Consider the following 16,402-nt stretch of genomic DNA (forward strand, 5'->3'; position numbering starts at 1 on the left):
GGCACGGTAGCGCAGCGGTAGAGTTGCTGCTTTACAGCGAATGCAGCGCCGGAGACTCAGGTTCGATCCTGACTACGGGTGCTGCACTGTAAGGAGTTTGTACGTTCTCCCCGTGACCTGCGTGGGTTTTCTCCGAGATCTTCGGTTTCCTCCCACACTCCAAAGACGTACAGGTATGTAGGTTAATTGGCTGGGTAAATGTTTTAAAAAATTGTCCCTAGTTGGTGTAGGATAGTGTTAATGTGCGGGGATCGTTGGGCGGCACGGACTTGGTGGGCCGAAAAGGCCTGTTTCCGGCTGTATATATATGATATGATATGATTCCTTCTCTCCAGAGATGCTGCCTGTCCCTCTAAGTTACTCCAGCATTTTGTGTCCATTTTCAGTGTAAACCAGCATCTGCAGTTCCTTCCTACACATTCCAATCTGCCTCTCTTTCTCACTCTCTCATTTCCCCTCTCTCCTTTGTATCTCATACTTGTTAACCCACTAACAACTTCCCCTCTTTCTTCCCTCTTCCTGCCATCTCTTCTTTGGTCACTCCTTGTCCTCTTCTCCTCTGCCTCTCGCTCTCTTCTGTCAATCTCTCCCTTTCTCTTCTGTCATTCCCCTCTTTCCTATTCCTTCCCTCGTATCTTACACCCAGAACTTTGTCCAATAATCCTTCCCTCCCTTTTCCCACAAACCAATTTAGCCCAAAATACGGGATGTCCCGGCTGATACGGGACAGTTGGCAACCCTAGTAAAGGGCATGTATGACAAGTGGATTGTCATGGACACATAGTGCAGACGGCTGAACTAACGATCTGGAGACACGAGTTCAAATCCTCCCACGATAGTCGCGACGTTTATGTTGTGTTAACTAATTTTTACTAGAAGACGTTTAGGTTAAGTGATGCGAAATCATGAAACTGTGAGGTAGCAGTGAAATAGGGCTTCTGATTCAATAATGACCTTCAGTCTCGACCCGAAACGTCACCCATTCCTTCTCTCCTGAGATGCTGCCTGACCTGCTGAGTTACTCCAGCATTTTGTGAATAAATACCTTCGATTTGTACCAGCATCTGCAGTTATGTTCTTACAGCACCTGTTGCTCCTCTGCGATTTCTCCTCAAGGTATGTCCACTTTGCGTTAAGTTTAGTTTAGTTTAGTTTAGTTTAAAGATACAGTGCAGAAACACGCTTTTGGCCAAACTGAGTCCACGCCAACCAGCGATCCCCGCACACTACTGCGATCCTACACTAGGAACAATTTGTACATTTATACCAAGCCAATTAACCTACAAACCTGTACGTCTTTGCAGTGTGGGAGGAATTTCTTAGAGAAAACCCACGCAGGTCACGGGAAGAACGTACAAACTCCGTACAGACAAGCACCCTGGGTCTGTGGCGCTGTAAGTTAGCAACTCTACCGCTGGCCACTGTGCCACCAATCTTATGATACAGAGCTTTCCTCTCTCTAAAATTACCATCAAGAAAGATAAACATCTCAAGGCGAACAAGAAAAGTACAAATAGGCAGCAGACCCAAGCCTATCTAAAAGTTAAATCGCAACTTGGAAAGGCTCCATTGACATTGGGGTTAGTGGGGGGAGTATCTCCTGAGAATACGCCTGAAAAAACTCAACAACTGCTTGAGTAACTCAGCAGGTCAGGCAGCATCTCAGGAGAGAAGGAATGGGTGACATTTCGGGTCGAGACTGAAGGTCATTATTGAATCAGAAGCCCTATTTCACTGCTACCTCACAGTTTCATGATTTTGCATCACTTAACCTCAACGTCTTCTAGTAAAAATTAGTTAACACAACATAAACGTCGCGACTATCGTGGGAGGATTTGAACTCGTGTCTCCAGATCGTTAGTTCAGCCGTCTGCACTATGTGTCCATGACAATCCACTTGTCATACATGCCCTTTACTAGGGTTGCCAACTGTCCCGTATCAGCCGGGACATCCCGTATTTTGGGCTAAATTGGTTTGTGGGAAAAGGGAGGGAAGGATTATTGGACAAAGTTCTGGGTGTAAGATACGAGGGAAGGAATAGGAAAGAGGGGAATGACAGAAGAGAAAGGGAGAGATTGACAGAAGAGAGCGAGCGTATTTTGGGCTAAATTGGTTTGTCCCGTACGGGACCGTCATTGTCCCGTATTAGGCCCACGGCCTGTGGGCCAGGAGGTGGGTTGCTACGCAACCTCCATTAGGCGAACACACTCCGTTAGCCTACAGCGGCCCATGGGACAGTCAAGTCAAGTAAAGTCAAGTTTATTTGTCACATACACATTAATGTGCAGTGAAATGAAAGATTACCCACAGTCCAACAACAAGAGCAATAAAAATAAGCAAAAACACAAACAATCAAACAAAAAGAAACAGAAAGAAACATCCATCACAGTGAGTCTCCTCCAGTCACCCCCTCACTGTGATGGAAGGCCAGAATGTCATTTCTCGTCCCCTGCCGTCTTCTCCCGCGGTCAGGCTGTTGAAGTTGCCACGTTCCAGGCCGCGCCGGACGGTGAAAGGTCCGCAGCGGGCCGACCCCAAGCCCCGCGATCGGGGGCGGGCGAAGACGCTACCGCTGCCGCTGCACGTCGGGGCGGTCGGGGCTCCCGACATTGAAGCCCCCGCCGGGCGGAGAAAATCCCGCGGCCTATTTTAGGCCGCGGCGGACGGTGAAAGGTCCGCGTCGGGCCGACCCAAGCCCCGCGATTCAGGTCGGGCGAAGACGCTGCCACTGCCGTAGCTCCCGATGTCGGCCCCCACCCAGGGCAGGGGTGTCCATGCTAACATAGGCTAGTGTATGCTAACGGAGTGTGTTCGCCTAATGGAGGTTGTGTAGCAACCCGCCTCCCGGCCCGGGCGGCCGCCATTGATGGAGCGGGAGTACGTGGCCGCTGGCTGGGTGAGATCACGCGGGGCGCGGGGTGGTGATGTCACCTTGTACCGCATTTGGGAGTGAGATAGTTGGCACCCCTTCCTTGTACCTCTGTGAAATCCCGCGGAATCCTTCACTCCATGAAAGGCAGCACGTAAATACAGACTCCTGAATACCAATGAGATTTTAAACCACTCTGAACAATTATCCCTGATCATCACTGCCTGAGACCGGAAATAAATTGAAGCTGAAATGCATTTTAAGAAGCATTTTGTCTCAGATGCAGGTGTTACCTGGAAATGATCCTTTACACCCCTAGTGTAGGAAAATAACTGCAGATGCTGGTACAAATCGAAGGTATCACAAAATGCTGGAGTAACTCAGCGGGTCAGGCAGCTTCTAGGAGAGAGGGAATGGGTGACGTTTCGGGTCGAGACTGAGTCAGGGGAGAGGGAAACAGATAGGTAAGGTGTGAAAACGAGAGATCAAAGGGGACGAAGATCAAGGAAGATGTATAATGGATAAACGTGGTTGGAGAAGAGGAGGAATCACAGAGGGGGAGCAACAAGAGAGGGTGTTGTAGAATTCCTGTCGGAGAGAGGAGAACTTCTAAGTCGGCATTCCTTGAGATTTGCCAGTGAAGCATAAACACTGAGATACATATCAGAAACTTAGAAAAAAACATAGAGAAATAGGTGCAGGAGTAGGCCATTCAGCCCTTCGAGCCAGCACCGCCATTCAATATGATCATGGCTGATCATCCAGAATCAGTACCCCGTTCCTGCCTTCTCCCCTTATCCCTTGATTCCGTTAGCCCTAAGAGTTAAATTTAACTCTCTTGAAAACATCCAGTGAATTGGCAGAGAATTCCACAGATTCACAACTCTCGGTGTGAAGAGGTTTTTCCTCATCTCCGTTCTTAATGGCCTACCCCTTATTCTTAAACTGTGACCCTTGGTTCTGGACTCCCCCAACATCGGGAACATTTTTCCCGCATCTAGCCTGTCCAATCCTTTAAGAATTTTACATGTTTCTATATGATCCCCTCTCATCCTTCTAAATTCCAGTGAATACAAGCCCAGTCGACCCATTCTTTCATCATACGTCAGTCCCGCCATCCCGGGAACTAACCTGGTGAACCTACGCTGCACTCCCTCAATAGCAATAATGTCCTTCCTCAAATTAGGAGACCAAAATTGCATCTCAAATACAGGTCAAGTGTTTGGCAGTAGTACACTGAGACTGTCTACAGTCGCCAGATTGGTACCATTTTCAAGTCCCAGTTGTTGTTAGTGCAGGGATCGTGACTAGGCCATGAAGGTCTGTGATCCTGGCCAAAGATACTTGAGGAGCTAGCTAGATAGACCACTCGACCCTAAAAACCGTAGTATGTCACGGCGCCATTTTAGTAGGCAGAAACCAACAGAAACATTTTAAAAGAAAAAAACTAAAATCTGTGAATTGATAGATGAGATATATTCTGCATTTTTATGGTATCATCACACATACAGTTCCCCCAAAACACTGATTACACTGCGAGAGGCAGAGCGAACGGCAGGTTTTGCTTACTAAAATGGCGGCCGTTACGCTCCTTTGCGTACTACACTTCAGTGTAGGCGATTTTGTCGGAGTGGTCCATCTTGCCCCTCTGGTATCTTTGGTCTTGGCAGCATTGCAGGGTCGGCCTAGCCAGGTGTAGCTGTGTTGTCCTCCAGATGGTCCAGATGGTTTACTGCAACCACAGTCTCTTGCACGGTGGGAACTTGGGTACAGATGCCAGATGTGGGAGGCTGCAGGCAGTTGACTCAACAGGCAGATGATGCATGAGCTGATGGTGATTCTGGTTGCAGCATTCACTCATGTCAGCGGGAGAGCTGGTACACTTGCTGCCTGATCCACCAAGCGCAGGCTCGGCGATCGTTTCGCTCAACACCTCCGCTCAGTCCGTCTCAACCAACCTGATCTCCCGGTGGCTCAGCACTTCAACTCCCCATTCCCAATCTGACCTTTCTGTCCTGGGCCTCCTCCATTGTCAGAGTGACGCCCAGCGCAAATTGGAGGAACAGCACCTCATATTTCGCTTGGGCAGCTTACACCCCAGTGGTATGAACGTTGACTTCTCCCACATCAGATAGTCCCTGCTTTCCCTCTCTATCCCCTCCCCCTTCCCAGTTCTCCTACTGGTCTTCCTGTCTCCGACTACATCCTATCTTTGTCCTGCCCCCTCCCCTGACATCAGTCCAAAGAAGGGTCTCGCACCGAAACGTCACCCATTCCTTCTCTCCCGAGATGCTGCCTGACCAGCTGAGTTACTCCAGCATTTTTTTTATATATCTTCGGTGTAAACCAGCGTCTGCAGTTCCTTCCTACACATTTTGTCCAGTGTCAGATTGAGATCATCATCAATCTTTTGCAATCCATTTGGAAAAGATAGGGTGAATGCACAGAGCCTTTTACGCTGGGAATCAAGAACCAGTGGATATAGGTTGGTGAAAGGGCCAAGGTTTAATAGGAACCTAGGAAGCAACTTTTTCACTTTGAGGGTGGTGAGTGTATGGAATGAGCTACCAGACTGAAGAAGTGTCTCGACCCATTCCTTCTCCTGAGATGCTGCCTGACCTGCTGAGTTACTCCAGCATTTTGTGAATAAATACCAGAGAAGGTAGTTGAGGCAAGAACAATAACAACATTGAAAAAGACATCTGGGCAAGAGGATGAATAGGAAGGAGTGGAGATATGGGCCAAACGCAGGCGAATGGGACGAGCTTAGATGGAGCATCTTGGTCAGCCTGATCAGCGCGGACTCGGTGGGCCGAAGGGCCTGTTTCCATGCTGTATCGCTAATCTAAACTAAACTAAAGTACAAATAATGTCTTTGTTATTCATATTTTTATTTTGTACTGCTTTGTTTGCCTGTAATATGTTTTACAAAAGTATATATGATTTATAAAAAAGATATGTGCGTTTGGGGATAAAAGACATCTGATTATCCTTGCCAGTATACAAATTCTACAAAGAATGTGGCTGAGCCTGCAGTACAGAACTGTTCCCAGTCAGCTGAACAGAGAGCCATTTTGTTGTAACACACACTGCCTTTATCAAAGGGTGTCAGTTTGCACACATGCTGTTTCTCAGGGAATGCCAATTTGGTTTGCGTCTCTACCCAGTATATCTGCGAGAGATAGAGAGAGGGGGAAAGAAAGAGAGAGAGAGAGAGAGAGAGAGAGAGAGGGAGAGAGAGGGAGGGGGAGAGAGAGGGAGAGAGAGAGGGAGGGAGGGGGAGGGGGAGGGGGAGAAAGAGAGGGAGAGAGGGAGGGAGAAAGAGAGAGAGGGAGGGAGAGTGCATGTGAGAGAAAGAGAGAGAGAGAGGGAGAGAGTGAGTGTGAGAGAAAAAGAGAGAGAGAGCAGGAGAGAAAGATAGAGAGTGAGAGAGAATGAGAGTGAGACGGCGAGAGAGAGAGGGAGGAGAGGGAGAGAGAGGGAGGAGAGGGAGAGAGAGAGAGAATGAGGGAGAGAGAGAGTGAGGGTGAGGGAGCGTGAGAGAGATCGTGTGAGAGAACGAGAGAGAAAGTTAGAGCGAGCGAGTGAGAGGGAATGAGAGAGAGAGTGTGAGAGAGAAAGAATGAGGAAGAGGAAGAGAAAGAGAGACTGAGAGAGAGAGAGAGAGAGAGAGAGAGAGAGAGAGAGAGAGAGAGAGAGAGAGAGAGAGAGAGAGAGAATGAATAATTGACATCATTTTCCCCCCAGGAGTGGAATGTACATGAGCTGTTGCACAGATGTTAGAGCCAGGGGTGAGACTGCAGGGGGGGGGGGGGGGAGAGAGAGAAGGGGGAGGGGAGTGGGGGGGAGAGAAGGGGGAGGGGAGTTGGGGGGGGAGAGAATGGGGAGGGGAGTTGGGGGGGAGAGAGAGAAGGGGGAGGGAGTTGGGGCTCTAAGAGTCAAATTGGGTTTTTGTGAAGTAACTTCTTAATTTGAACTCGGCCTTGCTGCGCCTCACATAACAGGCAAACGACAATACGGGGGGCTGGTAACAAAGACATTTCTTAACCCAGGAGTGTGTTGTGCTGTTCCTCGGCTCCAGCTTGTTTGTCACTCTCTACTGAGTCACTCCAAGTAGCATTAAGGGAAGGGAGTAGTGGGCGGTGGGAGGGGAGGGGAGGGGTGGTGGTGGAGAGGGGAGGTGGTGGGGAAGGGAGGGGGGGAAAGAGAGGGGGTGGGGGGGGGAGGAGAAGGGTGGTGGTGGAGAGGGGAGGTGGTGGGGAAGGGAGGGGGGGAAAGAGAGGGGGTGGGAAGGGGAGGAGAAGGGTGGTTGTGGGGGGTAATGGGGTGTCTAGCATAGATAGACCTTTGGCAGCAACAGGGTGCTTGCTGCAAATGTCTGATGTGTGTAGTAGGGTGTGGGCTGGGTCGCACTGTGTGTGTGAGCGTGTGTGTTTGAGCCTATCTGTGTGTGTGAGCCTATCTATGTGTGTGTGAACGTATTGTGTGAGCGTGTGTGTGTATGACCGAGCATGTGTGAGAGAGTATCTGTGTGTGCGCATGAGCGTGTGTGTGTGAGCGTGTGTGTGTGTGAGCGCATGTGTGAGCGTGTGTGTGTGTGAGCATGTGTGTGTGAGCGTGTGTGTGTGTGAGAGCTTATCTGTGAGTGTGTGTGTGTGAGCGTGTGTGTGTGAGCATGTGTGTGTGTGAGCATGTGTGTGTGAGCGTGTGTGTGAGTGCATGTGTGTGTGAGCGTATCTGTGTGTGAGTGTGTGTGTGAGCGTGTGTGTGTGTGTGTGTGAGCATGTGTGTGAGTGCATGTGTGTGTGTGAGCATGTGTGTGTGAGCATGTGTGTGAGCGTGTGTGTGTGAGCGTATCTGTGTGTGAGTGTGTGTGTGAGCATGTGTGTGTGAGCATTGTGTGTGAGCATGTGTGTGTGAGCATGTGTGTGAGTGCATGTGTGTGTGAGCATGTGTGTGTGTGTGCGTGTGTGAGCGTGTGTGTGTGTGTGTGAGCGTATCTGTGTGTGAGCGTATCTGTGCGTGTGTGTGTGTGAGCTTATCTGTGTGTGCGTGTGTGTGTGTGTGTGTGAGCGTGTGTGTGTGCGTGTGTGTGAGCGTGTGTGTGTGCGTGTGTGTGAGCGTGTGTGTGTGTGCGTATGTCATTAATGTAAAGGCTGGGTAACACTGCCACCCAGTGGCTTTTCCTATGAACATCAAGACTGACTTTGCTGGTACAAAGATAACAAAATCCACTTCCTCGAGACAGAAGGAACTGCAGATGCTGGAATATTGAGCAAAAACACAAACTGCCGGAGGAATTCAGCGGGACAGGCAGCATCCCTAAAGAACATGGATGGGTGACGTATCGGGTCGGGGCCCTTCTACAGACTGTCCCTCATTCACTTTCAATCATGGCTGATCTACCTTAACCCCATTCTCCTGCCTTCTCCCCATAACCCCTGACACCCGCACTGATGAAGAATCTATCAATCTTCACTTTAAAAGCATCAATTGACTTGTCCTCCACAGCCGTCTGTGGCAATGAATTCCACAGATTCACCGCCCTCTAAAGAAATTCCTCCTCGCCTCCTTTCTAAAGGAACATCCTTTAATTCTGAGGCTGTGGCCTCTGGTCCGAGACTCTCCCACTAGTGGAAACATCCTCTCCACATCCACTCTATCCAGGCCCTTCACTATTCGGTGCTTTAATGAGGTCCCCCCTCATCAATGTGGGCTAAGCGTTGGAGGTGATGAGCATGTTGTTGTGGCAGTGGAGCAAGTATCCTTGCGGGCAGACCACTTGATGTTTCACCAGCAAACAGCTTCTACTCCTCCATTCGAGCTCCCTCTGGTCCTTTACTGAATCCATCAGTCTTCTTATCAGGCTCTTGTGTTGAATGGTCTGCAGTAAATAACAGCTCAGACAGGAACAGAGAGCAGACACACCAGCCGTCAATAAATGCTTCAGTGTGAGGTCTGGAGGTTCTACAAGCTTAACCGGATTATCGCAATTGGCCCCCAGATAGATATAAATTATCACAATCACAGCACAAGCAGGGAAATGAACAGCTCTTCTTTATTAATGGACGTGCAAGGCGACAAAATGCCAAACGGACAGTTCTGCAGATATCACAGGCACCTTGCCGAGTTAAAGGAATGGATGGTGATCTGTGATTTTACAGTGGGTGCCTATACATGCCCTTGTGTGTGCATGGGCGTGCGTGTGCACAAGTGTGTGTATGAGTGTGTGTATGCAAGAGTGTGTGTGTCCAAATGTGTGCGTGTGCACAAGTGGGTGTGTGCGAATGTGTGTGTTGCCGCACAAGTATATGTGGGTGGGTGTGCACGTGGGTGGGAGTGTGCACAAGTAGGTGTGCATGAGCGTATGTGTGCACAGGTGTGTGCACGAGTATGTGTGTGTGAGCGTGCTTGAGTACATGCATGTCTGAGTGTTTGTGTGCATGCCTGTGCATGAGTGAGTACATGCATGAGTGTTTGCGTACATGTGTGTGAGTGTGTGTGTAACCATGAGTGTGTGTGTACACACATGCATGCACCTGTGGGTGCCCAGGTGTAAGCATGCATGTGCAAATATTGATATTGATTTATTATTGTTATATGTGTACCAACATACAGCGAAGGGGATTTGTTTTTTGTGCTATCCGGTCAAATCAGATCAGACCAAACATGAGCACAATCAAACCGTACACAGGTGCAACAGGTAGTGCAGGGGCAAAATGGCAGTGTGCAGAAAGTTGTTTTGCCCAGTTGCAGCGTTACAGTTACAGAGAAAACGTGCAAGGTGCACTTTGAAGTAGGTTGGAAGATCAGGACGACACACTTAGCTCCTGGAAGGGACATCCAGTTGTCTGATAACAGCAGGGATGAAAAAGACTCAAAGTGCTGGAGTAAGTGAGCAGGTTTCACGTCGAGACCCTACTTCAGTTGCCTATCCATGCTACCCAGAGATGCTGCCTGACCCACTGCGTTACTCCAGCACCTTGTGTCTTTTGTTTGTAAACCAGCATTTGCATTTCCTTGTGCCTACAACGGCAAGCAAGCTGTTCCCGAGTGTGTCTGGTGTAACAAGCCTGTCAAACAACCGGCAGTGAGTGCGTGTGCAAGTGTGTGCGTACACGTGCTTGAGCATGTGGGTGCGTAGTTGTGAACGTAGGTGTGCACAATCCCGATTGTGTTTTTATTGCCACGCGTACCGCAAAAGTGTGAAAGGCATTTGTTTGCGTGCTACCCGGTCAAATCAGATCAGACCACTCGTGAGCACAATGGGCCCGTACCACAGGTACAACAGGAGGTGCAAGAGGAAGGACGTGATGGGACGGGACTGTGTCCCCCGAGCCCAGTGCCCACCACCCCCAGTGACGGCAGATTGCCGGAGGGGTGTTAGGTGGGAGTTTATGGTGACGGTGCGGTGTTTATGGTGAGGTGGCGATGGTGTCGAGGTGTTTACGTTGGCTCTCCTCTCTCCCCGTACAGCCCTCCTGTCGTCGTGGTGTGAGGACCTCGGTCGCCTCCTGCTCCTTCGTCACCAGAAGAGCCGGCAGAACGACACCCCCGGAAAACTGCCCATGCAACCCCCCATGAACCCAATGAACCCCATGAAGCCCACGCTCCCCCCTGGGCCCCACAGGTCAGTGACTGCCCGCCTACCCCTCCCCACACGGACACACGGCCGGACACAACCCCAGACACGAGCCCCGGACACAACCCCGGACACAACCCCGGACACAACCTCAGACACAACCCCAAACACACACCCTGGACACAACCCCAGACACGACCCTGGACACAAGCCCGGACACGACCCCAGACACAACCCCAGACACAAGCCCAGACATAACCCAGACACAACCCCAGACACAAGCCCGGACACAACCCCGGACACAACCCCAGACACAACCCCAGACACAACCTCAGACACAACTCCAAACACACACCCTGGACACAACCCCAGACACGACCCTGGACACAACCCCAGACACAACCTCAGACACAACTCCAAACACACACCCTGGACACAACACCAGACACAACCCCAGACACAAGCCCGGACACAACCCCGGACACAACCCCAGACACAACCCCAGACACAACCCCAGACACAACCTCAGACACAACTCCAAACACACACCCTGGACACAACCCCAGACACGACCCTGGACACAAGCCCGGACACGACCCCAGACACGACCCCAGACACAGCCCCAGACACAACCCCAGACACAACCCCAGACACAAGCCCAGACACAAGCCCAGACACAAGCCCAGACACAACCCCAGACACAACCCCAGACACAACCCCAGACACAACCCCGGACACACGCCAGACATAAGTCCAGGCTGACTGGTGGGTTTGCCAATTAACCCTGAAACCACACATTGTTCTAAAGCAACATTATTTAGGGAACCTCACAAAATGGAGTCGGGTGAGTTTATTAATTATTTTGTGAAACCTTCAGATCTTATTTGTTGGGGGGGGGGGGGGGGGGTCACATAGAGATCTGACTTGGGAAAGATGGTTGGTTCCTCTACAGTAGAACCTCACTGACCAGAGAGAGCTCGACCAACTCTGGGATTTTCGCGGTCACTGCTGCTATTCTTGACTTTCAAATTGGTTAAAAGTCACAGAGTGATACAGTGCGGAAACAGGCCCTTCGGCCCATCTTGCCCACACCAGCCAACATGTCCCAGCTACACTAGTCCCACCCGCTCGCGTTCGGCCCATATCCCTCCAAACCCGTCCTATCCATGTAATTTAATGACTTATGCTAATTCCCCCGGTGGAGTTTGGGCATTCCAAATTTGGTTCCTGTGGCACAATCCCGGGAGAGTTCACAGGGATGATAGGGCAGGATTATCCTGTGCTAATTGTTCTCTCTCTCTCCGGTAGCGATGGGTCATTCACCTACGACCCTGTCCCTTGGCAACAGAACACGAGCCAGCCTCCGGGGTCGCTGTCTGTAGTCACCACCGTGTGGGGAGTCACTAACACGTCGCAGAGCCAGGTAAGCACAGCTCCACGATGTATCTCCACTGTTGATTGTAGTGTGGGTCTATCTTGTCCACACATTGGCGTCACGGTGGCGCAGCGGTAGAGTTGCTGCCTTACAGCGAATGCAGCGCCGGAGACCAGGGTTCGATCCCGACTATACGGGCGCCGTCTGTACGGAGTTTGTACGTTCTCCCCGTGACCTGCGCGGGCTTTCTCCGAGATCTCCGGTTTCCACCCACACACAGTTATTGGGGGAGTCCCGATGTTGGGGAAGTCCAGAACCAGGGGCCACAGTTTAAGAATAAGGGGTAGGCCATTTAGAACGGAGATGAGGAAAAACCTTTTCACTCAGAGAGTTGTGAATCTGTGGAATTCTCTGCCTCAGAAGGCAGTGGAGGCCGATTCTCTGAATGCATTCAAGAGAGAGTTAGATAGAGCTCTTAAGGATAGCGGAGTCAGGGGGTATGGGGAGAAGGCAAGAACAGGGTACTGATTCTGAATGATCAGCCATGATCACAGTGAATGGCGGTGCTGGCTCAAAGGGCCGAATGGCCTACTCCTGCACCTATTGTCTATTGTATGTAGGTTAATTGGGTTGGTAAATGTAAAAATTGTCCCTAGTGTGTGTAGGATAGTGTTAGTGTGCGGGGATCGCTGGTCGGTGTGGACTCGGTGGGCCGAAGGGCCTGTTTCCGCGCTGTATCTCTAAACTAATCTAAACCATGAATCAACCATGCAAACTACAGAGTCAGGAGTCAAAAGTGTTTTATTGACGTATGTACCAACAACGGTACAATGAAATTCTAACTTAATTTAGTTTAGATTAGTTTAGTTTAGAGATACAGCGCGGAAACAGGCCCTTCAGCCCACCATGTACGCATCGACCAGCGATCCCCGCATGCTAACACTACCCAACACTGTCCTATTAGGAACAATTTTACATTTATACCAACAAACCTACAAACCTGTACGTCATTGGAGTGTGGGAGGAAGCCAAAGATCTCGTAGAAAACCCACGCAGGTCACGGGGAGAACGTACAAACTCCGTACAGACAGCACCCGTAGTCGGGATCGAACCCGGGTCCCGTTGTAGGTTAATTGACTTGGTATAAATGTAAACTGTCCCTAGTGAGTGTGGGTTAATGTTAGTGTGCGGGGATCACTGGTCGGTGCGGACTCGGTGGGCGGAAGGGCCTGTATCTCTAAACTAAACTAAACTAAACAAAACATACCGAATCTCCTTGATCTTCTGAGGAGGTGGAAGCGTTGCTGGGCTTTCCGTATGATCGCTTGCACCTTGCCCTCCAGTTAGGGTTGCCAACTTCCTCACTCCTAAATACGGGACAAGATGACGTCACCGCCCCGCGCCCCACGTGACCTCACCCAGCCAGCGGGAGCACGTGGCCGCTGGCTGGGCGAGGTCACGTGGGGCGCGGGGCGGTGACGTCACCCTTTGTCCCTTCTTTGGGAGTGAGGGAGTTGGCAACCCTACTGATACGGGACAAGGGCGGTCCCGTACGGGACAAACCAATTCAGCCCAAGATACGGGATGTCACGGCTAATATGAGACACAGTTGGCGGCCCGAACCTCCAGTGTGTCCTAACATCACCTGTTTCTTTTCTTTTCACCCCAAGCAGGTGGCCATGGCCAACGCCAGTAATCCCATGACCCCCGGAGGGAACCCGATGGGGTCTGGGATGTCGGGAAACAATCCCGGGATTAACTCGCCGCAGTTTGCCGGTCAGCAGCAGCAGTTCTCGGCGGCCAAAGGTGGCTCCAACCAAGCGTACATACAGCAAGGCATCTACGGCCGGCCCAACTACACAGGCAGCGGCAACTACGGCGGCAGGTGGGGCCGATCAAGGGTCCAGGGGGCCTTTCTGAAAGAAAGAGACTGTATAAGCTGCACATCCCAGCAGCATCTGGGATGTGATGCACTAAAGATACTAGAGGAGCAAGATAGACCACTCGACCTTAAAGACCGTAGTAGGTCACGGCGGCCATTTTAGTAGGCAGAAACCTGCAGAAACATTTAAAAAGGACAAATAACAAAAATCTGTGAATTGATAGATGAGATATATTCTGCATTTTAATGGTATCATCACACATACTGTTCCCCCAAAACACTGATTACACTGCGAGAGGCAGAGCGAACGGCAGGTTTTGCTTACTAAAATGGCGGCCGTTATGCTCCTTTGCGTACTACACTTCAGTATAGGCGATTTCAACAGAGTGGCCCATCTTCCTCCTCTAATATCTTTGGTATGGACCACTCCATGTGTAGTCCAATCACAGCTCTCTGTAGGTTGTAGCAAGGATCCCGAACTCTCACCTTCCATTCCTCCTGCAGTTAAGGCCAACATCCCATTGCCCACTAATTACCCGCTCTGCCCACTTTGCAAACTCTTTGGCATTTCATCCTCAGATTACCCTGGGTATCACCGTTCCTAATCTCACACTATGTACATCAAATCCTGCTTTACCATTGTCCACACCAAAGTGGACAGCCTCAGGTTTCCCCATGTTATTATTTTTTTTCAGTTTTGTTTTAGTTTATTGTCATGTGTAACGATGTACAGCGGCAGGTGGGACACACACCGTCTCAATGATGCCACACCAAGTCATCCATGGCTCTATGACTCCAAACCAACAAGGATAGCAGCAACGACCATGAAAATCCCAGAGTGTACTCCAGCCCTGACTTGTTCATTGATGTTCTACTGTAGAGAAAGTCATCCATCTCCTGGAGCCTTCTGGAGGAACGGGCTTGGCGGTAGAGTTGCTGCCTCACAGCGCCAGAGACCCAGGTTCAATCCTGACTACGGGTGCTGTCCGTACAGAGATTGTACGTTCTCCCTGTGACTGCGTGGGTTTTCTCCGGGTGCTCCGGTTTTCTCCCATTAAATGTTTCCTTTAATAGTGCCTGTTTAAATGCTGTTATAATCCCTGCCTCAACTACCTTCCCTGTTCCGTTTACCAGCGTCTGCAGTTCCGTGTGCCTACGCGGTGCTGTCCCGTGTTCCGTGTAGCGCCACCGTCTGGCAGGAGACGGCGTGACGCCGCTCGGCTACACGTGGCTTTGCGCGGGGATCTTTGGGTTGCTCACCCTCTCTCCGCTCTCTTGCAGTTACCCCGGAGGTCCCAATGCCCCCGGTTCCATGGGCATCCCGCCACACAGCAGGCAGCCCACGGACTTCACCCAACCCGCCGCGGCCGCGGCCGCAGCTGCTGTCGCTGCCGCCGCTGCCACGGCAACCGCTACCGCCACCGCAACAGTGGCCGCGCTGCAGGAGAAGCAGAATCAGGAGATGAACCAATACGGACCGGTAAGCAAGGACCCATCTTGTTGGCAGCTCACGTGTCCAGTGTGGGCATCGTCCCGTGCTGGAGTAACTCAGCGGGACAGGCAGCATCTCTGGAGACAAGGAATGGGTGACGTTGCCGGGCCGAGACCCTTCTTTAGATGCTGCCTGTCCCGCTCGGTTACTCCAGCACTTTGTGCCCTACTGGAGAGGCAATGCTGTGGCCCAAGATCAAGAGGGGCAGGTCCCAGCAGTGAAACCTACAAACTGAAAACTCACCAGAGGCACAAGATGCTGGAATCCTGAGCAAAGTGACAAGCGTTAAGCTTGAAGAGTACTGGCATATCCACTCACAGCACAACAACAAAACTCTTACTTACAACGGCTAAGAGGCCTGTAAACACAGAAATAATATATAATAAACAAAGAAATCAATTAATTAATAACGTGCAAAACAAACCCCCCAAAATCCTTTGTGTAACCAAAGACTGTCCGTAGAAGTTGACTGTTGCTGCCTGACCAGCTGAGTTATGCCAGCACTTTGTGTCTTTTTTTGGAAACCAGCATCTCCAGTTCCTTCTGACTCATAGTTGAGGTTAATATTGTGTTGTGTTCAAAAGCCTGATGGTTGGTGGGAAGAAGCCATTGACTCAGCGGGTCAGGCAGCATCTGTGGAGGGGAATGGATTGTTCCGTTTCCCATGCACCCCTTAAACCCACCGGGTTGTCTGGAAAGTTGTCGTACATGTAATGCCAGTGTACATGTATGTGCACAGCCTGACAACGCCAGGGACCCGCGATCAATCCTGACTGCGGGTACTGTCAGTACACAGATTATACACAAACCTTGTGAACACCTGGGTTTTCTCCGGGTGCTCCAATTTCCTCCCACACTCCAAAGACGTACAAGTTAATTGGCTTCTGTAAATTGTATCTTAACCCGTGGGCGAAGGATAGGACTGGTATACGGGGAGATCGCTGGTCGGTGGGCTGAAGGGACTATGTCCACGGTGTACCTCTAATGTCTAAAGTAAACTTGACGTGTTGTAGAAGCGATTTCCAATAGTCTGGAATTATCGAAGATAGACACAAAATGCTGGAATACGTCAGCAGGTCAGGCAGCATCTCTGGAGAGAAGGAATGGGTGACGTTTCGGGTCGAGACTCTTCTTCAGACTTGTTTCGGGCAAGACCCTTCTTCAGACATTCCTTCTCTCCAGAGATGCTGCCTGTCCCTCT

General features: G+C 50.6%; 1 protein-coding gene across 12 annotated transcripts in view; it reads left to right on the forward strand.

Annotated features, from left to right (window-relative positions):
* zmiz1a (zinc finger, MIZ-type containing 1a) overlaps nt 1–16,402 on the forward strand; it is a 334,001-nt gene that overhangs the window by 280,127 nt on the left and 37,472 nt on the right. For 8 of the 12 annotated variants that reach the window (XM_078428564.1, XM_078428560.1, XM_078428561.1 and 5 more), the window contains 4 exons: nt 10,347–10,500; nt 11,761–11,875; nt 13,498–13,712; nt 14,991–15,189. In XM_078428564.1, the coding sequence (XP_078284690.1) occupies nt 10,347–10,500; nt 11,761–11,875; nt 13,498–13,712; nt 14,991–15,189 (683 nt within the window). Of the gene's footprint in view, nt 1–6,588; nt 6,662–10,344; nt 10,501–11,760; nt 11,876–13,497; nt 13,713–14,990; nt 15,190–16,402 lie in introns of those variants that run through there. The other 4 variants (XM_078428557.1, XM_078428563.1, XM_078428565.1 and 1 more) reach the window with 3 other exon arrangements.

The sequence above is a fragment of the Rhinoraja longicauda genome, chromosome 35 (assembly GCF_053455715.1).
Source record: "Rhinoraja longicauda isolate Sanriku21f chromosome 35, sRhiLon1.1, whole genome shotgun sequence".
Lineage (NCBI taxonomy): Eukaryota > Metazoa > Chordata > Chondrichthyes > Rajiformes > Arhynchobatidae > Rhinoraja > Rhinoraja longicauda.